The sequence below is a fragment of the Macaca mulatta genome, chromosome 11 (genome assembly GCF_049350105.2).
Source record: "Macaca mulatta isolate MMU2019108-1 chromosome 11, T2T-MMU8v2.0, whole genome shotgun sequence".
NCBI lineage: Eukaryota > Metazoa > Chordata > Mammalia > Primates > Cercopithecidae > Macaca > Macaca mulatta.
Genome location: NC_133416.1, coordinates 10,790,358 through 10,814,660, shown reverse-complemented (window position 1 = coordinate 10,814,660; position 24,303 = coordinate 10,790,358). Strand labels below are relative to the sequence as shown.

Here is a 24,303-nt window from a genome sequence, read left to right as displayed (position 1 = left end):
TGTTAAGCTGGCTAAATGTATACAACTCAATCTTTCACTGACTCTTCCTCAAAGAGACATGTGACCACGCACCTGGGTGACTCCTAAGTCTGTCAGTCACAGACTGGGTGATTGTGCATTGGAATAAAAGAAAATAATCAGACTTTGAGGGGGTTACTGGACACTGGCTCAGAATTAACACTAATAGCAGAAGACCGAAAACATCACTGCCTTCCACAAGTGAGAGTAGGAATCTGGCAGATTCCCCACATTAACTGAATGACCTGTGATGTTAGAGTGATTATGATAGAACAGACCAAGTGGAAGCCACTAGAACTGTTTCTACTAAGGAAAATAAATCAAAGCAATACCACATTTTTGGAAAGACTACTGAGATTAGTACCACCATCAAATATTTAAAGTAGGGGTGGTAATTACTAATAAATCCTCACGCCACCCACCTATTTGGACTGTGCAAAAAAGAGATGGATTTTGGAGAATGACGGTGGACCATTGTAAATTTCACCTGGTAGTGACTCCAGTTGCAGCTGCTGTTCCAGATATAGTTTCAATCTTTGAGCAAATTAACCCTACTGGATAAGCATCTCCTGATCTGGCAAATACGTTTTTCTTAATATCTGTTAGCAGAGACCACCAGAAGCAGTGTGCTTTCACTGGAAAAGTCCAGCAATACACCTTCACTGTCCTACCTCAGACACAGATCAACGCTCTACTCATATGTCATAATTTACTCCACAGGGAGTTTGATCATTTTTCATTTCCACAAGACATCACACTGGTCTATTATATTGATGATACTGGACCTGGTGATTGGACCTCGTGATTAAGAATTAGTGACTACTCTATTGACGAGACATTTGCAAGCCAGGGAGTGGGAAATTAATCTGACAAAATTTCAGGGAACTTACTTCTCAGTAAAAAATTTGAGGGTCTAATTGTGTGAGGAATGTCAAGATATCCATTCTATGGCGAAGGACAAATTATTGCATCTGGCCCCACCTACAACCAAAACAGAGGCCCAATGTCTAGTGGGCCTCTTGGGTTCTAGAGGCAAGATACGCTCTATGTCAGCACCAAATATGTGGCCCCATTTTTCCCGTAGCTAGTTTTCAAAGTTCTAGGAATCAAGGGGTGAAAACATCAGTGGCCCACACACTTTTATCTCTAGTGATCCACTAGAAAAAATGTTCTTTTCGTTCCTATGACCTTGTGCTCTGCTGGTCTAGTGGTCTGAGTTCCAAAGAGGATAATTCTTCCACCATGGTCACAATAATAGTTCCTTTGAACAAGAAGTGAAGACTGCCACTTGGCCACTTTGGGTTGCTCATGCCTTTGAATCAACAGGCCAAGAAAGGAGTTACTGTACTGACTGGTGTGGGTGATACAGATTCTAAGGGAAAACTGGACTTCTAATATACATTGGAAGTGAGGAAGAGTGTGTCTAGAATACAGGAGATCCCTTGGGGGCATCTTTTAATATTTAATACTACCATGTTCTGTAATTAAGGTCATTGGAAAATCACAATTCAATTCAGGATGGTCCAGACCCTTCAGGAGTGAATGTTTGTGTTACTCCATTAGGCAAAGAAGCACAGCTAGCTGAGATGCTTGCTGAGGGCAAAGGAAATACGGAATGCATATTGATGGAAGGTATTAATAAGTACCAACTATGATTAAGTAACTGTTGCAGAAATGAGGACTATAATTGTTGTATTTCTTTCTTATTTTGCTATGCATATATTATTTATATGTAAAGTCTATACAAAATATATTTTTGTGTGTATATATACAAAGAATATATACATATATAAAAATATATGTATATGTATATATGTATATTCAAGTAATATACATATATATTATTTACCTGTTGATATATGGTATATAGAGAGAGCACAAATTTTTTTGTTTTCCTCTCTTTCTTATCCTTTTATCATTTAAGATAAGATGTATTAATAACAGTGAACTTTACATGTATACCTGCCATCTGCCAGATTCCTACTCTCACTAGTGGAATACAGTGAAATTTTCAGTCACCCAGATACATGGCCATATGTCTCTTTGAAGAAGGGTGGATGAAAGATTTAGCTATTTAATGTTACATCTCAATATTTCAGTTACATGATTACCAAGAAGAGTGAATGTTACACAAAGACTTTGCATCCTTTTTTTGAGGAAAGGTTTTGCATATTCTTAGTTGCATGCAAGATAGTTGTGTCATTTTAGGCAGAATTATGCCTTTGTTATCATCTTTATTTGGAGATTAAGTATGGTTTAAGGAGATTATATATTAGTATCAGATGGACAACATGTGGACTGTGATGATTTGTTTTACATGTGGACTTGGCTAGGTTTCAGTACAGTCATTCAATCACACACCAGTCTAGATGTTGCTGTGAAGGTATTTTGTAGATATAGTTAACAGCTACAAATAAGTTTACTGTATGTAAAGATCATTCCTAATAATGTAGGCGGATCTTATCCAATCAGTTGAAAGTCCTGAGGTTTTCTGGGGAAGGAGAAATTCCACCGTAGACTGAAGCATCAACTCCTATCAGAGTTTCCAATCTGTCCTTCCTATGGCATGCCCTGTGATTTGGGATTTGCCTAGGCAGCCCTCACAATTGTGTAAATCAATTCCTTGCAATCATCATTCAATCAATCAATCAATCAATCACTCAATCAATCAAACAATCTCTCTTCCTTTCTCTAGCTCTCGTTCACAAATTTTTGGTTTTTTACTCCTCTACCTTCAGCATCCACTCTCCCAGCTGACACTCCAGAGGTCCAGTTACCATCTCCACCATCTCAGCTCCACTGCTGAGCTCTCTCCAGTGCTGGCCTTTATTCCATCTTCTTGTTGTGACCTCTCTTTGGAGGACTTTCATCATTGGTTCCGATCTTGGCTCTGATTCTCCCTTATCATCTTAGTTTTTCTCATTTTCTCATGACGTCACATTGGGTCCTGTTCCTGCAGCACTCCTTACTGACATCATTGGCCTCCTCTCTGCCATCAGAGGCCCCTCTGACATTGGCCTGCACATTTTCACTACTTTTTTCCCTCCTGCCCACAAATTGCCTTGTATCTTCTGCCTTCAAAGACTTTCTGGCCCCTGGGTTCCACTCATCCGTCATGTGTTCTTGGCTCACCTTCACAGTTGACTTGCTTATCTTGGTTACCTGGGCCTTCTCTGCCATGAGTCCTTGCTCCCCACATCTCCTTTCTGGCTCATTCTCACCACTGTGGTTCTGCCTCCCCAGCCCTTTGCATGACTGTATTTTATGTTCTTGTGGGACTGTCTTCTGCCCTCACAACTTGCCTTTTCCATGCTTTTCCTGGAGCAAGCAGGCCCAGGATCCTGTTCCTATATCTGTGTCTCACTCTGTCTCGGGACACCTTCTCTCATGATATTGTCTTCTCGCCAAACTTGGTCATCTTCATTTATCCCACTGATTCATATTTCTTTTATCTGCTATCACCAGTCACTCTTCCTCATCCTCCTTAGACTTCACTGTGTCTCTGACTAACACTAACTCTGACTCAGACAGGGCATGGCAACTTGATGAACACTGTCCCAGAGAGTTTACCTCCAGATGATTCTATTTATTGGTCTTGAATTTCCCAATAACCTGGAAATTGACTGTCTATTTCAGCCATCTCCTGGTGGCTGGTGGCTGCCAAGAACTTGTCCCATCCCTCTTGCTCAAACTGGGATATCAAGCAGAGCTTTCTTCTCTTCATCAGAGGCCTCTTCCTGAGAAGACCCCAGAGGCAGACATATGGATGCCTGTAGCCTCTATCTCCTCAGCACTGAAGTCTAGGAACTTCTATATGCATATGTCAACAAAGATTGGATTTCTAGATTTGAGAAGAGAAAGAAAATAATGAGATATCATTCCCAAAACATTTGAGGCAAAACCACTGAATGGATTATTATGGGACCATCCTAGAATCACTTGCTAGACTCCATCTTGGAATCACATGAGAAGTAAACCACAACTCCCATGTCCTTGTGTGAGCTGGATGCAAACCAGAGCACTGACACATCTCTAGCAGGGTCTGAATCCTAAGAACTTGGTGAACCATTAGCAGCATGAACGATGTCAAGTATTGTTGTGTCCATCCCTCTACCCGGCGAGTCCTGGATGATTATTATTCCTGGAAGTATTTCTGTGTTTTAAAATAGCTTAGTTTGAAAATTAGTGAAACAAAACTGGGCGCGGTGGCTCACGCCTGTAATCCTAGCACTTTGGGAGGCGGAGGCGGGCGGATCACGAGGTCAGGAGATTGAGACCATCCTGGCTAACATGGTGAAACCCCGTCTCTACTAAACATGCAAAAACTTAGCCAGGCGTGGTGGCACTCATGTAATGATGATGGGCGTAACGAGCAGAAACCCCGTAGCAGATCCAGATAATTATGTCAAAGAGACCACCTGTTGCATATATTCTAAGACAAGTTTTCCCCCAGTGCTAATGTTTTGGAATTGGAAACGTCTTATCAATGACTTGCAGTAGTTTAATGGGCAACTTTATTTTTGCTTTCTAATTGATATTAATCTTACACCTTATAATTGAAAGGACCTTAGATGCAATAAAATAAGTAAATATTTATCTTGCTTAAGCTTGTTTTGCTTCTCAGTCACCTACAGCTGAATTCACTTAGCATATTAAGTGCTATAGCTATTTGCTGGAAAATAGTAATTAGGCATACAAGTGAGATAATAGCTTTCCTGCATGAATTACCTTTGTACTATGTTAAAAACAACCAGTTGACTATATTTGCCTGGGTCTATTTTGAGCCTATCTTTCCAGTTTCACTCATGTATATATCTCTACTTTGACAGTTCTACCTGATCTTAACGAACTTAGCTTTATAGTAAGACCTGAAATTGAATAGTGTAAGTCTTCCATTCTGCTTGCTTTGGGTTTAGCTTGCTCTTCTTTTTCTGTTTTTTTTTTTTTTTTTTTTTTTCCTTTAAGTAGATGCTTGGATTATAAATTCTACATTATCTCCTTTTCAAATATAAGCATTCAATATTATACATTTCCCTCTAAACTCTGCTTAAGCTAAAATCCATTAGTTTTGATACTTTATGTTGTTATTTTTATTTTTTTATTTTTATTTTATTTATTATTTTTGAGACGGAGTCTCACTCTGTCGCCCAGGCTGGAGTGCAGTGGTGCGATCTCCGTTCACTGCAAGCTCTGCTGTCTCCCGCATTCATGCCATTCTCCTGCCTCAGCCTCCCGAGAAGCTGGGACTACAGGCACCCGCCACCACGCCTGGCTAATTTTTTTGTATTTTTAATAGAAACGGGGTTTCACCGTGTTTGCCAGGATGGTCTCGATCTCCTGACCTCGTGATTCGCCCGCCTCAGCCTCCCAAAGTGCTGGGATTACAGGCATGAGCCACCGCGCCCGGCCTATATTGTTATTTTTATACAACTCAGAATACATTTTTAAAATTTCCCCTGATTCTTCCTCTTTGGCCTATACATTATTTAAAAGTCTGTTGCTTAATTTCTAAATATTTAGGCACTTTCTTTCTTTTATTAATTTCTAGTTTATTATGATTTGAGATATACATTTTATATATCTATATTTTCCATATTTGTAAATATCAGATTTTTATGTCCCCAGATATGATCCACATGAACATTTCATGTGCACTTGAAAAGAATGTATAATCCCTGTTGTTGTACAGAGTTTCCAATAATGTCAATTAAATCCAGTTGGTTGAGAGTGTTGTTTAGTTCTTCTGTTTCCTTACTATTTTTTCTTTTTGTCTATTAGTTTAATTAGTTACTTAAAGAGGTGTTTACGTCTCCAGCTACAATTGTGAATTTGTCCATTTTCCCTTTCAGTTCTGCAGTCTTTACCTTGGTGCATGCACATTTATAATTGACCCTTGTTATGGGCCGTGGGGCCCAGAGAGTGGAATATTACGGGCTGGATTGTTCTACTCCAAAATTCATATTTTGAAGTCCTAAACCCTCAGTATCTCAGAATGTGACTGTATTTGGAGACACAACCTTTAAAGATGTCATTTACTTACAGTGAGGCCATTGGGGTGGGCCCTAATCCAATCTGACAACGTCCTTACAAGAAGAAATTTACATAGACATCAGAGATGTACAGACATTGAAAAGATGCCATTTGAAGGTACAGCAAAAAGGTGATCATCTGAAAACCAAGGAGAGATGTCTCAGAAGAAACCAAACCTGCCAACAATCTCGATCTTGGACTTCTAGGCTTTAGCTGTGAAAAATAAGTTTCTGTTGCTTCAGCTACCTAGTCTGTGATACTTTATTGAAACAGCCCTAGCATATTAATACAACTCCTTTATCATTATGTAATGCCCCTCTTTATTCTCAGGAGTGTCTTGGGCATTTTTGTATGTGTGTCTTTTCATATACCTCTTACTTGTTTGTTGAAAGTTGTACATCTTCATCTCGTCTAGGACAGTGGGAATTGAATTAAAATGCTTTTGTACTTGGAAGTGAGCACACAGGTCCTTCTCCTAGGTCTTTAATGTGGGGTTTGAGTTAATCATTAAGAGTTGGAGCCAGGTGCAGTGGCTCAAGCCTGTAATATAGCAACTGTTCATGACGCTGCCGTGGGAGGAACCCTTGAGTCCAGGAGTTTGAGAACAGCCTAGGCGGGGCATGGTGGCTCACGCTTGTAATCCCAGTACTTTGGGAGGCCGAGGTGGGCAGATCACAAGGTCAGGAGATTGAGACCATCCTGGCTAACACGGTGAAACCCCAACTCTACTAAAAATACAAAAAATTAGCCGGGCGTGCTGGCAGGTGTCTGTAGTCCCAGCGACTCGGGAGGCTGAGGCAGGAGAACGGCGTGAACCGGGGAGGCAGAGCTTGCAATGAGCTGAGATCGCGCCACTGCACTACGGCCTGGGTGACAGAGCAAGACTCTGTCTCAAAAAAGAAAAAAAAAAAAAAAAAAAAAAAGGAGCAAAAAAGAGAACAGCCTGGGCAACATAACTAGATGCCCATCTCTAAATAAATAAATAAGCAGAGTGTGGTGGTGCATGGCCTTCTGGAGGCTGGGAGGGTGGATCCCTTAAGCCCAGGAGTTCAAGTGGGCTATAATCACATGACTGCAGTCAGCCTGGGTGAGACACAGTGAGATCCCGTCTCTAAAAATACAACCAAACTAAAAAGAGTTGGTTTGGGTTTGTGATTTGTTCTTGCTGTGATTATCCTCATTGTTTCACACACTTTAAATTCCTGTAATGATAGCTGGTGTTTAATCTGGAGATTTGTTTGCCAGAAAAATATCTTCTTCATCCTGGGCATTTTACTTTCCATTTGCGCAGTGCCTTGGAGAAGATTACTTGGCACATTCTGATTTCTCTTCTTTTTCTCTTCCAGCAGCATTCTCTTTCACTCCTTTTCTGAAAATGCTATCTTGGTAGTACAAGGCAGTGAGTGGAAGGGAAGATTGCTGTTCTCACTGGAATTCAGTCTTATGCACTGAGTGAGTGCCTGTAATGTTAGTACCTGGCCTGCTCAGGTCTCTGCCCCTACCCTGGATATAGTCATTGGTCCAGTGTGTATTCCTGCCCCTCTTACAAGAGTAGATTTTGTGTTTTGGCTCTTTCTCCCACCTGCAATGCTGTTCCCCCAGTTCCCTAAGCGCAGAGATGTTTGTTGCCCTTCTCCCCAGCACACACAGTAGGTCTTTTATTTTATTGTGTAGATAGCAGACAGGGGAGAAGGTGCTCTGTGGAATTTCATGCCATCTCTGTATTTTTTTTTTTTTTTAGATGGAGTTTCACTCTTGTTGCCCAGGCTGGAGTGCAATGGCTGAGATCTTGGCTCACTGCCACCTCCGCCTCCCGGGTTCAAGCAATTCTCCTGCCTCAGCCTCCCGAGTAGCTGGGATTACAGGCATGCACCACCACGCCAGGCTAATTTTGTATTTTTTAGTAGAGACGGGGTTTCTCCATGTCAGTCAGGCTGGTCTCGAACTCCCAACCTCAGGTTATCTGACCACCTCGGCCCCCCAAGTGCTGAGATTACAGGTATGAGCCACCTTGTCCAGCCGCCACCTCTGTATTATCACTGTTTTCTCTCTCCAGGTCTGCATCACAATGGATACGAAGAATTTCTGCTTCTTTCTCATCATTTCTGTGAGAGTCTGGTGGAGTTTGTAGAGAAATAGCCTGGGCGAGGTGGTGGGATTCTCTAATCTCTGCAGACCCCAGGAGCTTCACACTGTTCTGCCACCCTACACTTAGCCCTAATCCATCTTTCAATTATCCTGGCTGAATTCTTACTGGAATCTGGTGTTGGATTTCTCTATCCTAAATAAGTGAGATGTGTCTCCTCTCTCTCGCATGTGCCTATCACCATAGATTTTGGCCAGTTGGTTGTTCTACAAAGTTCATTCTTCAATGGATTTGAAAAATACTGAGAAGTTAATTTGGCTATTTTCCATTATACAAGGGGTAGCAGCATTTCTCTGAGATATCTGCAGCATGGAAGTGAAAGCCATACATCTCCCTTACTTCTTTTTATGCCTCTTTCCCTGCCTCTCTGCCCTCCTTCTCCTTTTTCCTTCATACTTCTTATTTTATTTGCCACATGATGACACTTGGATACCCTGGATGGACTAATAATCCTTTTTTTTTTTTTTTTTTTTTTTGCCATTTTAACTTTAACTTACTTGAGAACTTGAGAATAATTGCTAGAAAATGATTTTATATTTCTTGGAGTAAATGTTCTTGTAACCTTTTATCTGTTTTTCACTTTTTTTGGGGGGAAGGTGTTTAGAAAGGGACATGCTTATGCATAAATTATACACTAATTCCTTTTAGATTTTTTTTTTTTTTTTTTTTTTTTTTTTTGAGACGGAGTCTTGCTCTGTCGCCCAGGCTGGGGTGCAGTGGCCGGATCTCAGCTCACTGCAAGCTCCACCTCCCGGGTTTACGCCATTCTCCTGCCTCAGCCTCCTGAGTAGCTGGGACTACAGGCGCCCGCCACCTCGCCCGGCTAGTTTTTTGTATTTTTTAGTAGAGATGGGGTTTCACCGTGTTAGCCAGGATGGTCTCGATCTCCTGACCTCGTGATCCACCCGTCTCGGCCTCCCAAAGTGCTGGGATTACAGGCTTGAGCCACCGCGCCCGGCCTCCTTTTAGATTCTTGTTTATTCTTGAAAGGGAACAGTTGGGTCTGACTCATATATTTACTTAGGAATGATGTGAAGAGGGAAAGCTTAAACTGGAGGAGGTAAGTTTCTGTTAAAATGTGTTGTCTTAGACCACCATTCTCCTAAATCTGGTTTATTGTTTGCTGAGAGACATGTTTTTCTACATTTTCACATTTTTCCTTTTGATTGTGAGCAGGAGATATATGAGATTCTTTTTTTTTTTTTTTTTTTTTTTTTTTTTGAGACGGAGTCTCGCTCTGTTGCCCAAGCTGGAGTGCAGTGGCCGGATCTCGGCTCACTACAAGCTCCGCCTCCCGGGTTCACGCCATTCTCCTGCCTCAGCCTCCGGAGTGGCTGGGACTACAGACGCCGCCACCTCGCCCGGCTAGTTTTTTGTATTTTTAGTAGAGACGGGGTTTCACCGTGGTCTCGATCTCCTGACCTTGTGATCCGCCTGCCTCGGCCTCCCAAAGTGCTGGGATTACAGGCGTGAGCCAGATATATGAGATTCTTAGTGAAGTCATTCATTGTGCAATGGCTCCATGCTATTATTTATTGTTGATTCCTTCGAGAACACTCTTTCTAGATGCTTTTTAGTTACTCTCTGCTTCCTCTTTCTTGCTCTTTAAAATTGAGCTCTAGAAGAACGAAGGTCTCTTATCAATTGCTAATTCCATTCTTGATTTGGCTCATAGTTTGCTGCGCCTCACAGAGTCTTCAGTTTGACATTTGGGGTAATGCTAGTTTCACTGAAGATATTAATAGGTTACTTCTCTTTTAGTTTTTCTTGGTGCGGATTTCTGTGAAACTCAGGAGGGACTTTTTCCCTCAGATGTCTCAACAGCTGCCCTTTTCTAAGTTCTGTCAGATGACCGATGTTCAACCAGGTTTGTAAAGCACTGCTAGCTATCGGGTTTGCAGAAACTGAGCTGTTGGCGTAGCTTGTGATTCTAACATACTGAGTCCCATGCTGAGAACTTTAAGATTGCAATTTAACATACACGTTGACCTTATCACTGAGAAGGTTTAAAGTAGTGTCCAACCTCCATTCAGCAAAACTTCAATTTAAATTAAGGCAGAGTTAGCTAAATGTTAGCTATCCTCTGGAAATACTAAATCTAAGTAAGAGATACTGTTCTGCCTTCCCTTTCTCACAGCATCATCCTTAATTTCAGCTGCCATGATATCTGGCTGTAGCCTTTATGAGCGTTGCAATAAACATGGGTGCTAAAAGCATATATTCAATCTCTTAAATTTTAAAATGAATCTGCTAAGAAGCGAGGGTCCTTTGGAGACAAGAACTTAGGTATAAAATATAAGATGAATGTCCACTCCTCCTAGCCAAGGGGGAAAAAAAAAAAAAAAACCTCGAAGGTAATCATGTAATTCAACAATTCATTCAACTAATATTTTAATAGTTAATAGAACATGAAGTTGAAACTTTTTTCACATACTTTCGCCAAGTTTGTAGCACAAAAAATTCACTGCCAATGTGGGGGATGCTGTCATCTCTAAATGTCAAATTCTCACCATAGCAGTAATGTCTTGAATCACCATGAGATATGAATTTTTCGTGGCATAGTCATTTTGACTTTCGTTCCAAGATTTCTTAGTTTCAGCAATCCAGTGACATTTTCCCTTATGCACCTTTCCAGTCTTTGGCAGGACATGATTTAAGGACAGTAGCAAAGTTGAAAGAAACTGGGAGAAAGAAAGATAAGCAATTAAAAGAAATGTAAAACTGTATCCTAATGATGTATACTAATTGCAGGGTCTCAAATTTGGTTATATTATGTGCTAAGCTTTCTTTGAAAAAAGTATGTGCTTTGTTCCAAGGTACATTTGAAAAAAAATTAAAAGAATTGAAGTCATGTGTATATTCATTAATTCATTCACTCATCCATCCTTTTTCCCTTTAATTTATTCTTTTAAAAATATATCATGTTTTGGCCAGGCACGGTGGCTCATGCCTGTAATCCCAGCACTCTGGGAGGCCAAAGCAGGCAGATCACAAGGTCAGGAGATCGAGACCATCCTGGCTAACGCGGTGAAACCCCGTCTCCACTAAAAATACAAAAAGTCAGCCAGGCGTGGTGGTGAGTGCCTGTAGTCCCAGCTACTCAGGAGGCTTGAGGTAGGAGAAGGGTGTGAACCCAGGAGATGGAGCTTGCAGTGAGCCGAGATTGCACCACTGCACTCCAGCCTGGGTGACAGAGCGAGACTCCCTCTCAAAAATATATATATGTATGTATTTTTTAAAAATACACATATATATAATGTTTTCTATAAGCTAGGAAATGCACCAGACACTAGGATAAAACAATGAACATCCAAGCTTCAAGGAACTAAAACTTTAAAGGAAAAATCGAAATTAAAAATTTTAATTAGTTGTCCACTAGCACATCAGAAATGTTGGGAGTTTATATCACACTAGAATAGTTACTCACAGGCAAAATTTGTGCTATAGATGGTCCCCCACAATCAAATAGATTCATCTCTACTATCACACAAAAGGATCTTGACATCTAAAAATGTACTCTTAACAGCTAGTTCTAATTTATAATATTTCCCAGCAAATTTAGATGATGATACAGGGTATTCTAGATATACCAATAATTTAGTATTCCTGTAAATAAATATTCTTTACACAGACAGACACACACACACACACATACACACATACACGACCTGAAGTCATTGAAAGTAAACAAAGCCAGACAGATCCTGGAGGGCGGATGACACTTCAAAGAAGGTATGGCAGGGCAAAAGTTTATCATTTTTACAATTGTTAGCCTTAGGCCAATTTTAGTCCCATGTAGAGTGCGTAAAACATCATTAATAAACCTGCAGCCTTTCTAACCTGAATAACCGGAGAACAGAGTTAGAAGAAACCGCAGATGCTGAAAATGAAGAATCAATTCCATAAAATCAAAAACATAAAGGGGGTGCTCTAACTTGTGTGTATACTTTTTCTCCAAAATCTCTGACTGATGCAAGCACAAGCCAGGTTACAGTAAGAACAAGAGAACTGGACTGAGATTTGACCTGCTGCCCCAAAGATAGAGATTTAAATTTAAGTCCAACTACACCAGTTGCTTGCTAAGGAAGGAAAATTGGCCAGGTGCAATGGCTCATGTCTGTAATCCTAACACTTTGGGAGGCTGAGGCAAGCAGATTGCTTGAGGCAGTTTGAGACCAATCTGGCCAACACTGCAAAATCCCTTCTCTACAAAAGACACAAAAAACTAGCCAGTCACGGTGGCATGTGCCTGTAACCCCAGCTACTCGGAAGGCTGAGGCAAGATACTTGCTTGAGTCTGGGAGGCAAAGGTTGCAGTGAGCCCAGATCATGTCACTGTACCCCAACCCTGGTGACAGAGCAACTCCATTAAAAAAAAACCAAAAAAACAAAAAAACAAAAAAAACAAGAAAGAAAGGAAAGTCAACACTTTCACTTTTTTTGGAGAAATATATGAGAAAACAGAGACTTCTCAATATAATTTTTACAGTGTACAGTATATAATCTCAAATGCCTTACATGAAAAACCAGAAAAATATGACCAATTCTAAAGGAAAAGGACAATCAGTGCAGCCCAGTATAAGGATGATGCAGAAATTAGAAGTACCAGGCAAATATTTTTAAGCAGCTATTGTAACTGTGCTTAATGACATAATAGAAAATACGCTTGCAAATAATGAAAAAATAGGATACCTCAGCAAAGAAGGACAGTAGGAAAAAAGAGCCAAATGAAATTTAGGATGAGAAATATAGTAAAATATTTTACATAAAAACCGTCTCTGGATATACTTAAAAGCAAGATTTAACAGGAAAACAAGTTATCGAACTTGAAACTGTCCAATATGAAGAAAAATGTTGGAAAATTTTTAGAACCTCAAGGACTTGTGGAATAATGTTAAAACATATGACATCCATAGAATTGAAGTCCCAAAACTCAAGAGAAGAGAAAGAAGAAGGCAAAACAGGTTGAAGATATAATTAATTTTTTTTCCAAATTGCTTAAATCTATAAATTTACACATTCAAGAACTTCAGCAAAGCCTAAGCAGGGTAAATATTAAGAAATGTATATGTATGAATAAGACAGTCAAACTCCTTAAAAGACAAAAATAAAAATCTTGAAGACAGTTTTTGCACATTACCTGCAGGAAAACAATTATGCAAAAATCCTTCATCATCCTCATTATAAACTATAGGGGCTAGAATACAGTAAAAAATATCTTTAAATTGTCAAAGGAAAAAGTAACTGTCAACGAAGTATTCTATATCCAGTGAAAAATCTTCCAAAAATTGTGGGAAATTTAAGGCATTTTCAGAAAATGCAAAGAACCCCTTGACAGCAGATAATCACTATAGCTAATGTTAAAAGAAGTTTTCAGGCTGATGGGCAATGTTTCTAAATGAAAACTTGAATATTCAAGGAAGAACATAAAAAATGGCAGACATCTGGATAAGCATAAAAGTATAAGATATACAACATATCTTCAAAAGACATTTGGTCTTGCTTACAAATTAAGTTCATACCGTTGCCCAGCTTACAAAGTTCTTTCTCAGACTGATGTAATGTACCTAAATCAAACCCTTTCTGAATAAGTGTATAATTATGGTGAAAGGTAGAGCAACTATGTAGCTGAAAAATTTTAGGACATATTTAACGAAAACTATAAAAACTACATTTTCACTTCTCTGATAGACTAGATAGCTGGAAGCAGTGTTTCTCAAATATTTTTATATCATAGAATATAAAAAATGATTTCTAAAGTAGAACAAGATAGCTAAATAATAGTTTATTTATAGTCTGTCAAATAGCAACTTTGTTTTGTATAGTTCAGGAACTTTAAGGCATACAAACGTGTTAGGGCATGCAAAGAAACAACTTTAGGAGAAGCAACACTGTTGTTTCTTTGAAGATGTTTTCCCTACGGGACAATTATAACCTGAAATAATTAGGTTAAACATATTGCTTTCCTTGTAAGAAATGAGGAAATCGCTAATGGAAGGCACTTAGCTAGAAGCAGAATGGGGAGCAGCATTTGGTAAATGAGTTCAGAGGGCAAGGTGGCCCTTCACAGTAATAATCTATATATTGGTGCTGGGATTCTAAGAACAAGCTCTTGGTTACTGAAAGGTGATGGAAGAAATCAATGAGATTTTCATCAGTCTGAAACCTTAAAAAGGGCCTCAAGACATCCAAATCATTAGCTACACTCTGCCCTCTTAAAGGTGAAAATGCAATTAATCTCTGGAAGAAATCATCCTTAATTTTTCCTTATGAATCCCATTATTGAGGTCAACCAATTTTAAAAAATCATCAAACACTTCAGGAAACAAGCCAACATATCAATAGGAAATCCAAAGAATGAATTTGGTCACCAAGGACTTTAGATATTTGAATAATCCTATGTATTATGAAAAATAATGTTTAAATCATTTTAAGAAATAAAAGAAATAAAAACTGATCACATAACAAAAAAAATCAAAAGTCAGTAAGTTTGAAAATACATCCCTAGAATCAAAAACTCTTATCATTGAAATTAAAAACTCAGTGAATGAGAGCAGATTAGGCACAGGAAAAGGGATAATTAGTGAATTTAAAGATATATCTGAAAATATTGCTAAGAATTCAGCACAAATTGACAGGGACAAAGGTGAAGTTAGGTGAAATGGAGGATAGAAAGCAGAGACCCACTGCACATCTAATTTGAGTCCCAGAAAGAAAACAAAGAGAAAGTAGAGAAAGAATTTGGAATGATGGTTGAATACATCAACTATGTTTTACTTTAGATATTTTAAGTCTATTTTGCTATTTTAAGATCAAACACATTTAGATTTGATGTACTTTCCTAATCAGTTGAAAGTAGAACCTTAGGAGAGGTACCTCATCCATCTATAACAATAGAATAAGGGTAAGAAAACAGATTTGGAAGCATTTAAAGCCAGAGCTTTATTTATTATCTCCCTGTGTCACAGATATAAGGACTACAAGAAAGTGCTTTTGCTTTGGGGATAATGTCTCACAAAGTTAAGAAAAATATTAACTTATGTTGTATGACATAGTCTTTAGATTGTGATTGAGGGGGCTTGGGAGCATCAAAATCCAATTTAAAGTCTTAATGAATCCTCAGAATTTGATTCTAGGTTATAATTTGGACATGATGAATAAGTTATTCTAATATAATTGTTGTGAAAAGATATATAATGTTTCAATACAGAATTAAAATGTAAATTAAAATATTAAAATCAAATAATCTAAGAAAATATAAAGGCCATCTAATGACTTTTAAAATATGCAAATACATTCATATGAGAGAGCAAAAGAAAGACTAACAAAATTACCATTTAAAATTCTAAATATGTAATAACACTAAAAAATTGAAAAACCATCTGCAATGACCATGAATTTTAAGCGAAAGAAATTTTAACCCTAACCTGTACTTGCACATACCCCAATAAAAAACAAAATAAAATACAGTTATTTCAATGAAATACTTTTAAATTCATTTAAAACTTATGGTATAAGCTCATTTGTCTCATTTTGCCTTGTCCTTTTACATATTCATATTTTTATCATAATTGTAATGAGTCCATCAAAAGCAATGATCTAAACCATCGGTCTATTGTGATAGAGAAGTTTCTCTTCTATTCAGATATTGTCAAAGAAAATCAGGGCTACTGTTCATGCTTGGTTACTCAGGAATTTGGCAATACAAAATAACATTACCTATTGAGGTGATTGTTCCAGATTTGTTTTCTCCAGTACAGTTTTTCTCTCTGGGCTCATTATACAATTTAGTATTGGATAATGAATAGTATGTCACGCAGTGTTGAACTAGGCAACTAATGAAAGAAGAAACATGTTTTCCAATTAGATGCAAAGCCCAGAACCTTTAGTTTGTAGTTATTCCATGAAGTCCAATAATACGGAAATTCCATATCAAAAGTTAAATGATTAAAAATTTAAGAGAAAGGCGGGGCGCAGTGGCTCACGGCTGTAATCCCAGCACTTTGGGAGGCCGAGGCGGGTGGATCACGAGGTCAGGAGATCGAGACCATCCTGGCAAACACGGTGAAACCCCGTCTCTACTAAAAATACAAAAAATTAGCTGGGCTTGGTGGTGGGCACCTGTGGTCCCAGCTACTTGGGAGGCTGAGACAGGAGAATGGTGTGAACCCGCCAAGTGGAGCTTGCAGTGAGCGGAGATCCTGCCACTGCACTCCAGCCTTGGGGACAGAACAAGACTCCGTCTCAAAAAAAAAAAAAAAAAAAAAAAAAAAATTAAGAGAAAAACATAACTACTTTTTCCAAGATTTAGAGTCTCCTTTGCACTCTTATTAACCTTAGCAATGTTAACTTTAAAAGAATTGGAAAAATATGACCAGAAGAATAAGCACCTGAATTTTTTCCTGGAACTGTCATAATTACTTTAATAAGCACAAAATGTTCAGCTCTGGATATGACTCATATTTAGATCGTTTGTGTTTAGTGAGTTCTTGGTGATTATATCAGGTGTCACCTGGTTGATGTTTTGTATGTTTTGGCTTTGGCTAATGATTTGTTCCTTTGAGATTCTGCATATAAATGCTGCATGTATGAGATAGAGTTAGCCCAGAGTAGTTTTTTTCTGCAATGAAGAAAATATTTGTCTTTCTGCTGGCCATTTAACTGAAATTATCTTTGATAATTTATAGTCTCACAGCAATGTATATTAGGTTATTAGTATTGACCATCTAAAACCACATAAACATATCTGAAAGTAATAAAAGTAAATATTTAATAGTGCTTGCCATTTGCCAGGCATTAACACAAGATACCATATTCACAATATATTTAATTCATTTAATGTATTAAATATATAATCTCTAATTCTTATGTTGATACAGAGTACTTTTAATCCTTCAACATATATACGTCATAATATAGTGTATCCAATGCAAGAATTTTATTAGTGATGCAGCTGGGGTTTGAAAACAGGTCCTGGGTCTCTAGAATATCCATGAACAATGTTGCATTCTAGAGAAACTTTTTAAGAAGATGCTTTGTCTTTGAAATCTATGAGTAACATCAATTTTAGTAGCAAAAAAATCTGTTTTGCTAAAAAACTATTTTAGTAAAGTAATATTTTAAAACTATTTAGTAAGGTAATTCTATTACCTTAACATAATGAAAAGGAGTAGGGATTTTTAATGCTAATTATTTTTGCTCCCCCTACCCCCATTTTATAGCCCTAATTAGTCTATTGGCTAGTTACATTAAAGTAGTTAAACCACTTATCTCTCTGGGCTTCAGACTGCCCATCTAAACTAGACTTTGCTGATTTCTGGAGTCCCTTCTAGTTCTAAAGTTCTACAACTCTGCTTATTTACTTGTAATAGATAATGCCGTTCATAACTTACTAACATAATTCTCTAAGATTCAGTCACATAGACTCTGCATTGACCCTTTCTAGGGTTTAGTTTAATCTGGAAGTCTGAATTACTTGGAATGTGTATCATCTGTATATTATCTCTGTTCTGTAGATATTTGTAAAGAACTTTTCCCCAAGCATTTATTCAACAAAACATTAAAATAATTGCCATATGAATAATTGGGCTATATTTGGCTATGTCCAAAGTACATTAGTATAAATTTATAATGCTCAATTGAATTGATTTATTGTAGAAAAATTTCTCACCTGTTGCCACAAGATTGATGATGCTTAGGAGTAGTTAATATAAATAAGCATACAGAAATACAAGTCATAATTTAATTTGCTTTCTTCTGAACATGCTTTCAGAGACATCTGTGTATATCCCAATATCAGACTGCACTAGGAAATTCACTGCATGATCTTGATCATAAAATAAACAACTAATCTTGGCATCACTTCTCTTTTATCATTGAGATGACTTTATTATATTTTATCACATGGTGAAATTCTATAGAAAATCTCTAATTTTAGTTGTGTATGAAATTTTACACTTTTTGTGAAGTCGTATCATATCTTTAGGAACCATTTAAATAGGAAACACAGTTACAACAAGTTATGAGAAAAATAATACCTTGAGATGAACAAATAATATTAGTAATTACTTACCCAAAATATTCAGTACGATTACTGTTACCAGAAGGATAATATTATTGCACATCCAACGTCAAGGACAATTCCATGGTGGTGAGAATCTACCAAATTGCATAGATTTCCCTAGTAAACCCAGCAGGTAGTTCCTTAGATGGTAAGAGATAGGAGAGGACCAAATAAACTTTCTCACCTATCATGTTCCTGAGTTACTTTCCTTTGAAATATGTAGACCCAGCTTCTTCTTCTTTTTTTTTTTTTTTTTTTTCAACACAAAGCACACATATGCGTGTGTTCTCTGGTTTGAATAAATATGATTTTTTCCTTGTGGATTCACTGTATACATTCCCCAGTATTGATCTTACTTATGATCACTGTCTGTGTCTCTGCCTTTTTTTTTTTTTTTCTTTTCAGACGGAGGAGTCTGCAGGATCTCCGCTCACTGCAAGCTCCGCCTCCCGAGTTCAGCCATTCTCCTGCTTCAGCCTCTGGAGTAGCCGGGACTACAGGCGCCCACCACCAGGTCCGGCTAATTTTTTTGTATTTTTAGTAGAGATAGGGTTTCACCGTGTTAGCCAGGATGGTCTCGATCTCCTGACCTCGTGATCTGTCCACCTCGGACTCCAAAAGTGCTGGGATTATAGGTGTGAGCCACTGTGCCTGGCCTCTCTGGGTTTTTGAAAACAGGTCCTGGGTCTCTAGAATATCCATGAACAATGTTGCATTCTAGAGAAACTTTTTAAGAAGATGTTTTGTCTGTGGAAACATCAGACTGTGGAACTCTCAAGATTCTCTAATAAGCTTATTGACAACCCCACTAATTTGAGTTGATCTTTTCTGTTTCTCCGCTTACATAATGTATCCATTTCCTGTGATAGATCATTGTAATTCCACAAAATCATACATTTAAACATAAAAGAAATGTTAGCGATTATTTTAACACAATACCCATGTGTTAAAATGGATATATTCAAGTTCACAGTCACACAGTTACTTGAGAGCAGAGCTGATATCTAACCTCAGGTCTCTTGACTACCAGACTAGTGCTGCCTTCGGTATCCACACTTCTCATTGCATTTGAAGTACTCAAAAGATAATAAATAAACCAAATAAAAGAAGTTGTACATTTAACTTTAAGCTGAAAGTTTAAAACAACAGTCTCTGGTACATACAATTTACAGTACATTGTTTCCACTAGATACGTGACATAAACACACAATACACTGAGAAAGTACTGAAAAGTACTGAAAATAGCTGATATTGAAATATAATCATATCAAGACTGATTAAGTGGAATGTTTATTTGGTAGATTATTATTGAGTGCATTGTTTCATGTTCTAGTTATTATTGTTATTAAAACATCTTTAATAAGAATTTATTAATTTTCAAAACATCAAAAGAAGTCCACATATTTTCACTCATCAGACAAAACAGTCAAAATTGTAGGAGTCAAGTCAGTCACAGAAAGAATGTGGTGATATCACTCTACGTTTCCTTTTTTTTTTTCTTTTCTTTTCTTTTTTTTTTTTTCCTTTCTTTTCTTTTTTTTTGACAGGCTTTTGTTCTGTTGCCCAGGCTAGAGTGCAGTGGCATGATCATGGCTCACTGCAGCCTCCACATCCCAGGTTCAAGCAATCTTACTGCCTCAGCCTCCTGAGTAGCTGTGACTACAGGCACGTGTCACCGTGTTCATTTTTAAAATTTTGGGTAGGCATGAGGTCTCTCTGTGTTGCCCAGGCTGGTCTCAATCTCATGGGCTCAAGCGATCCTCCTGCCTCGGCATCCCAAAGTGTTGGGATTACAGGCGTGAGCCATTGTGCCTGGCCACTACACGTTACTAATATGAAGAACTGAAATTATGGACCCCTCAATTTAGGAGAATAAAATTGTAGATTTCATAAAAAGACTAACATAAAAGATATTGATCACTCTTTTAGGCCTCCAAAGTAAGATTTAAGCCAAGCATAAATTTCTGGGATATTCTTAGTTCAAGCACAACCTCTCACTGATGTCCTGCTAAGCTTCCTGGTGACATTCCCTTATGCTTTGTATCTTGGAGAACCAATGAACATTCATCGTCTAATGAGATTCATTTATTTATTCAACCATTTATAAATTATTTTACTTATCAAGCATCTGTTAATTTCCTGCTCTATATTTGGTACTGTGTGAGGTGCTAGAAACACAAAGATTCATAGATTAGGTAGAAAGATTCAGCATTTTTCAGCCTCTGAAATGGCAAGAAATATGATAACCTTTAGGAGCAAAGAAAAGGCCAGTAGCCACAGCAAAATCAGAGAAAGTTAGGAAGTTAGAAGACATCAGGAACGATTGTGTAGGACTCTGTATGTAAGATAACAAAAATCTAATCTACCCAACAACTCTTTCCCTCGATGATGATGTGACACGTGAGAACAAAAGTTGCATTTATCTAACACCACACATACACAGCACAAGAACAATATGATATGTGACTTCTGGTCATAAGCATGACTATAGGTAGGTAATTTCATCTTCATATAGTTTTTCTCATTTTTAACATTATAAGATTGAACTAGATCACATTAAAAGATGTCGTCCCCAAATCCCTAAACTGGGAAGAAGAACAAGGTTTTATTTATAAAAGTTCAAACCATAAACAGAAAGGCAATTAAACCCTGGAATGCAGAATCAAAACTATTGGTTTTCTTGCTTAAACTGAGTAAAATAACCTCTAGAAAAAAGAAACTAATTGCAGGATATTTTTGAAGCACAGGGGAATGAGACTGCAGTTGTAGTCCATGTTATTTTTCAAATTATGTTTCACTATTTCATAGGAAATGAAAGCACCTAAGCTGGAAGAAAAGAAAGTAAGTTAGCCTCTGCTGGGCAAAATAGAGAGGTAAGGTTTAAAACAAGAAACAAGATGCTTTTATGACCAGAAAAGGGCACACACTGGATTCATTTGATAAATATAAACTTTTGAAAATATAAAGAAGAAATACATTCCTTGGAAATACGGACAAACAAAATATCAGATTCATTCCACAAGGGCAAATGCAAAGGAGGAACCTTAAATTATTTAAAACACCTATATAAACTCTATGATACAAAAATTCTTACCCTAGAGCAGAGAATGGAACTGTAACATGACAAAGAAATTTCCTTAATACTTCAGGGAATAGAAAAGACACTGGCTATGGAAATCTATAATTTTTGAGGGGGTTTTGTGATGAAGGCACCATGTTAAGTTGAGGCATATGCTTATCTCCTCTGGTTCCAGAAATATTCAATTACCTAGTCATTAATTCTAGCCTTTATAAAATTAAATCTAACATTTCATGTTTTCTTAAGTTAGTTTAACATTTTTATCCTATTGATATTGTAAAAGAATAAATAACAATGTGAGTAAATTGCCACAGGTATTTTTCCCAGTGGAGATGAATTTATCGTATTATGTTAAAAGGACAGATTTGATTGAGAGTGAGCAAAGCTGTAGAGCAGAAAGGGATGATCCCGCTAGAAGTTGCTGTGTGAATATAAACATTCATCACAAGAAATCAAGAAATAGAAAGGCTGCGAAAACAGAGGCAAAGTTCTACATATTAAAATCAAAGTTACAATTTATTTTATGAACCAGACATTTTGCTTCATTAAAAACATTCACTCTTATTCTTAACATTCAATGAATTTTGCTTTGAATCTAGTCTCCTATTTTCAGTTTGGCAAATAGAGACACAGGATAGAAATAAAGGAGATTACTAGTAAAATTTTAATTCTAAAAGGCACCCTAAATCCAGCTTACCAGATCTCTGAAGTGGAGACGGGAGTTCTAATGGGGAAGTCCTGACAGTTTTGATGTCAGCATAGACTACATCTCCAGCCAGAGCATAGACCAAAAAGAGACAGAAGCCCACAAATGATGTCCCACTGAAGGAACAGTCATATTTCTGCAAAGAAACTTCTGGTAAGTTAAGTAAATTGAGATGACAGATTTCCTTCTGCTCCCCAAGTGGGTGGTGGACTTCCTCCATGAATAAATGACAAAACCAATGTGTTCAGTCTTACTAATCAGGGTAGCAGATTTCCTGAATACTTGTATGACATGAAAGAAATTACTAACCATAGAGTAGGTTCTTGTTTTTCAGTTAGTTTTCTGCCTAAACTTGAAATGCTTTTAACTTTTATTAATACCACAGAAGATAGCTCATCATTTTCTTCTATAGGCCACTTCCTCTTTTAGTTCAGGCCTATATTCTCTGGCAGAAACTCTGAGTATCCAGCATCTTCTCCAAAGTAGGATAGCTGTTTGGGAAACAGAACAAGGAAAAGAAGAGATTTTATTATGAAAGTCACAGAAAGCGGCACTAGGTCTTTTATCCTCCTCTCGAAATGCATTGTATATCTAGATAGTACCTTAAATATTCTGAAAGCTATTTGCTTTCCTGTATGCTTTATAATATTAACATTAAACTGAGGTAAAACATGAATTATGCAGAGGACTTCTGAACTAAAAAATATATATTTAAGAAACAGAAATAACTCTGTTAAAATAATTCAAGATAATGGCATAAAAGGAAAAAAAAACTAATTTTAAAATGAGGTGTTCAGAAATTTACCATTGAATACAACACAGCAAACATAGATTTTATCTCCTATTTCTTCTAAAATTCCACCAAAATTGTATTAAGTGAATAAAAATTTGTAAGTCTAAAACAATAACACAGAAAGGCTCAGGGTTCTATTAGTTGATGAAAAATTTCAATGAATTCCTGGAAAATGGAGAGTAGATGGAGATGTGATCATTGATGAAGAAGTAAAATGAGAGAAAAATGCAGCCAAAACCATACAGAGGGAAATAATGGAGGAGAGCCTAGCCACCTGTGAAACCGTCATAGGACATAGAACTCAGAAATGTCAGATATGAAAAATGGCAGGATCCAGTAGCTTATGACCAGTAGATTAACTGGAAATCTGCATATGGAAAAACTGGTTTACTCCATACCCACTCAAGTGCTTTCTACAGAATTAATCTAAACTGCAATCACCTCATCCCTATCCCTCATCCAAGAAATTTAACTTAGGTTAATTAAATAACTAGAGAACAGATCCTGGCTTTGTGGCATTTAGGGATTCCTCAGTATAAAGACCAGCTTCTGACCCTGGATGAGGCTTGAGCACTGACCTCTGTCTCTTAAGACTGCCATGACACTGCCATGACACTCTCCCTTTTCTGGGCTGTTTTAACTGTTTGTATGTGACTAGACAATACCTACTACATTTTGATCTCCATTTTATACATGAAAAACTGACTTTTAGAGGTTTTATTATCTGCAGGTGGTTGCATAACCAGTACTTTTTTTTTTTTGAGGTGGGGTCTTGTTCTGTTGCCCAGGCTGGAGTGCAGGGGCGTGATCTCAGCTCACTGCAAGCTCCGCCTCCCGGGTTCACTCCATTCTCCTGCCTCAGCCTCCCGAGTAGCTGGGACTACAGGTGCCCGCCACCACGCCTGGCTAATATTTTGTATTTTTAGTAGAGACTGGATTTCACCATGGTTTCGATCTCCTGATCTCGTGATCTGCCCGCCTCTGCCTCCCAAAGGTATAACTAGTACATTTTAAGAGTGATAACTGAGTTCTAAATCCATGCCGTAGTTCAGTTATGCAGTCTAGATTTTGAGGGTAAGACTCACATTTTATTATTTTTATTTTCATCGCTTAGTTTTGTGTGAAACATAACAGTCACTCAGTAATTATATGTTGAATTACCAAATCAGTTATGCTATGCTGAATGTTATAATTAGGCTATAAGAGTTTTCCAGAATGAGAATAATCATTTTTCACTAAAAAGTAGACTTTTATTCATATGAAAAATATGACTGATGGGCCATGGCTCATGCCTGTAATCCCAGCACTTTGGGAGACCAAGACGGGCGGATCATGAAGTCAGGAGCTCAAGACCAGCCTGGCCAACATAGTGAAATCCTGTCTCTGCTAAAAATATAAAAAATTAGTCGGGTGTGGTGGCACAGGCCTGTAATCCCAGCTACTCGGGAGGCTGAGGCAGAAGAATGGC

At 37.8% G+C, this 24,303-nt stretch overlaps 1 protein-coding gene across 1 annotated transcript; it reads right to left on the bottom strand.

Annotated features, from left to right (window-relative positions):
* Positions 1–4,941: 4,941 nt before the first annotated feature.
* CLECL1 (C-type lectin like 1) lies at positions 4,942–22,385 on the bottom strand. Its single transcript, XM_077953576.1, is given in 4 exon segments — positions 4,942–6,186; positions 10,705–10,824; positions 10,826–10,875; positions 22,034–22,385. Coding segments are annotated over 4 exon segments (483 nt in total). The 5' UTR covers positions 22,263–22,385; the 3' UTR covers positions 4,942–6,102.
* Positions 22,386–24,303: the final 1,918 nt, after the last annotated feature.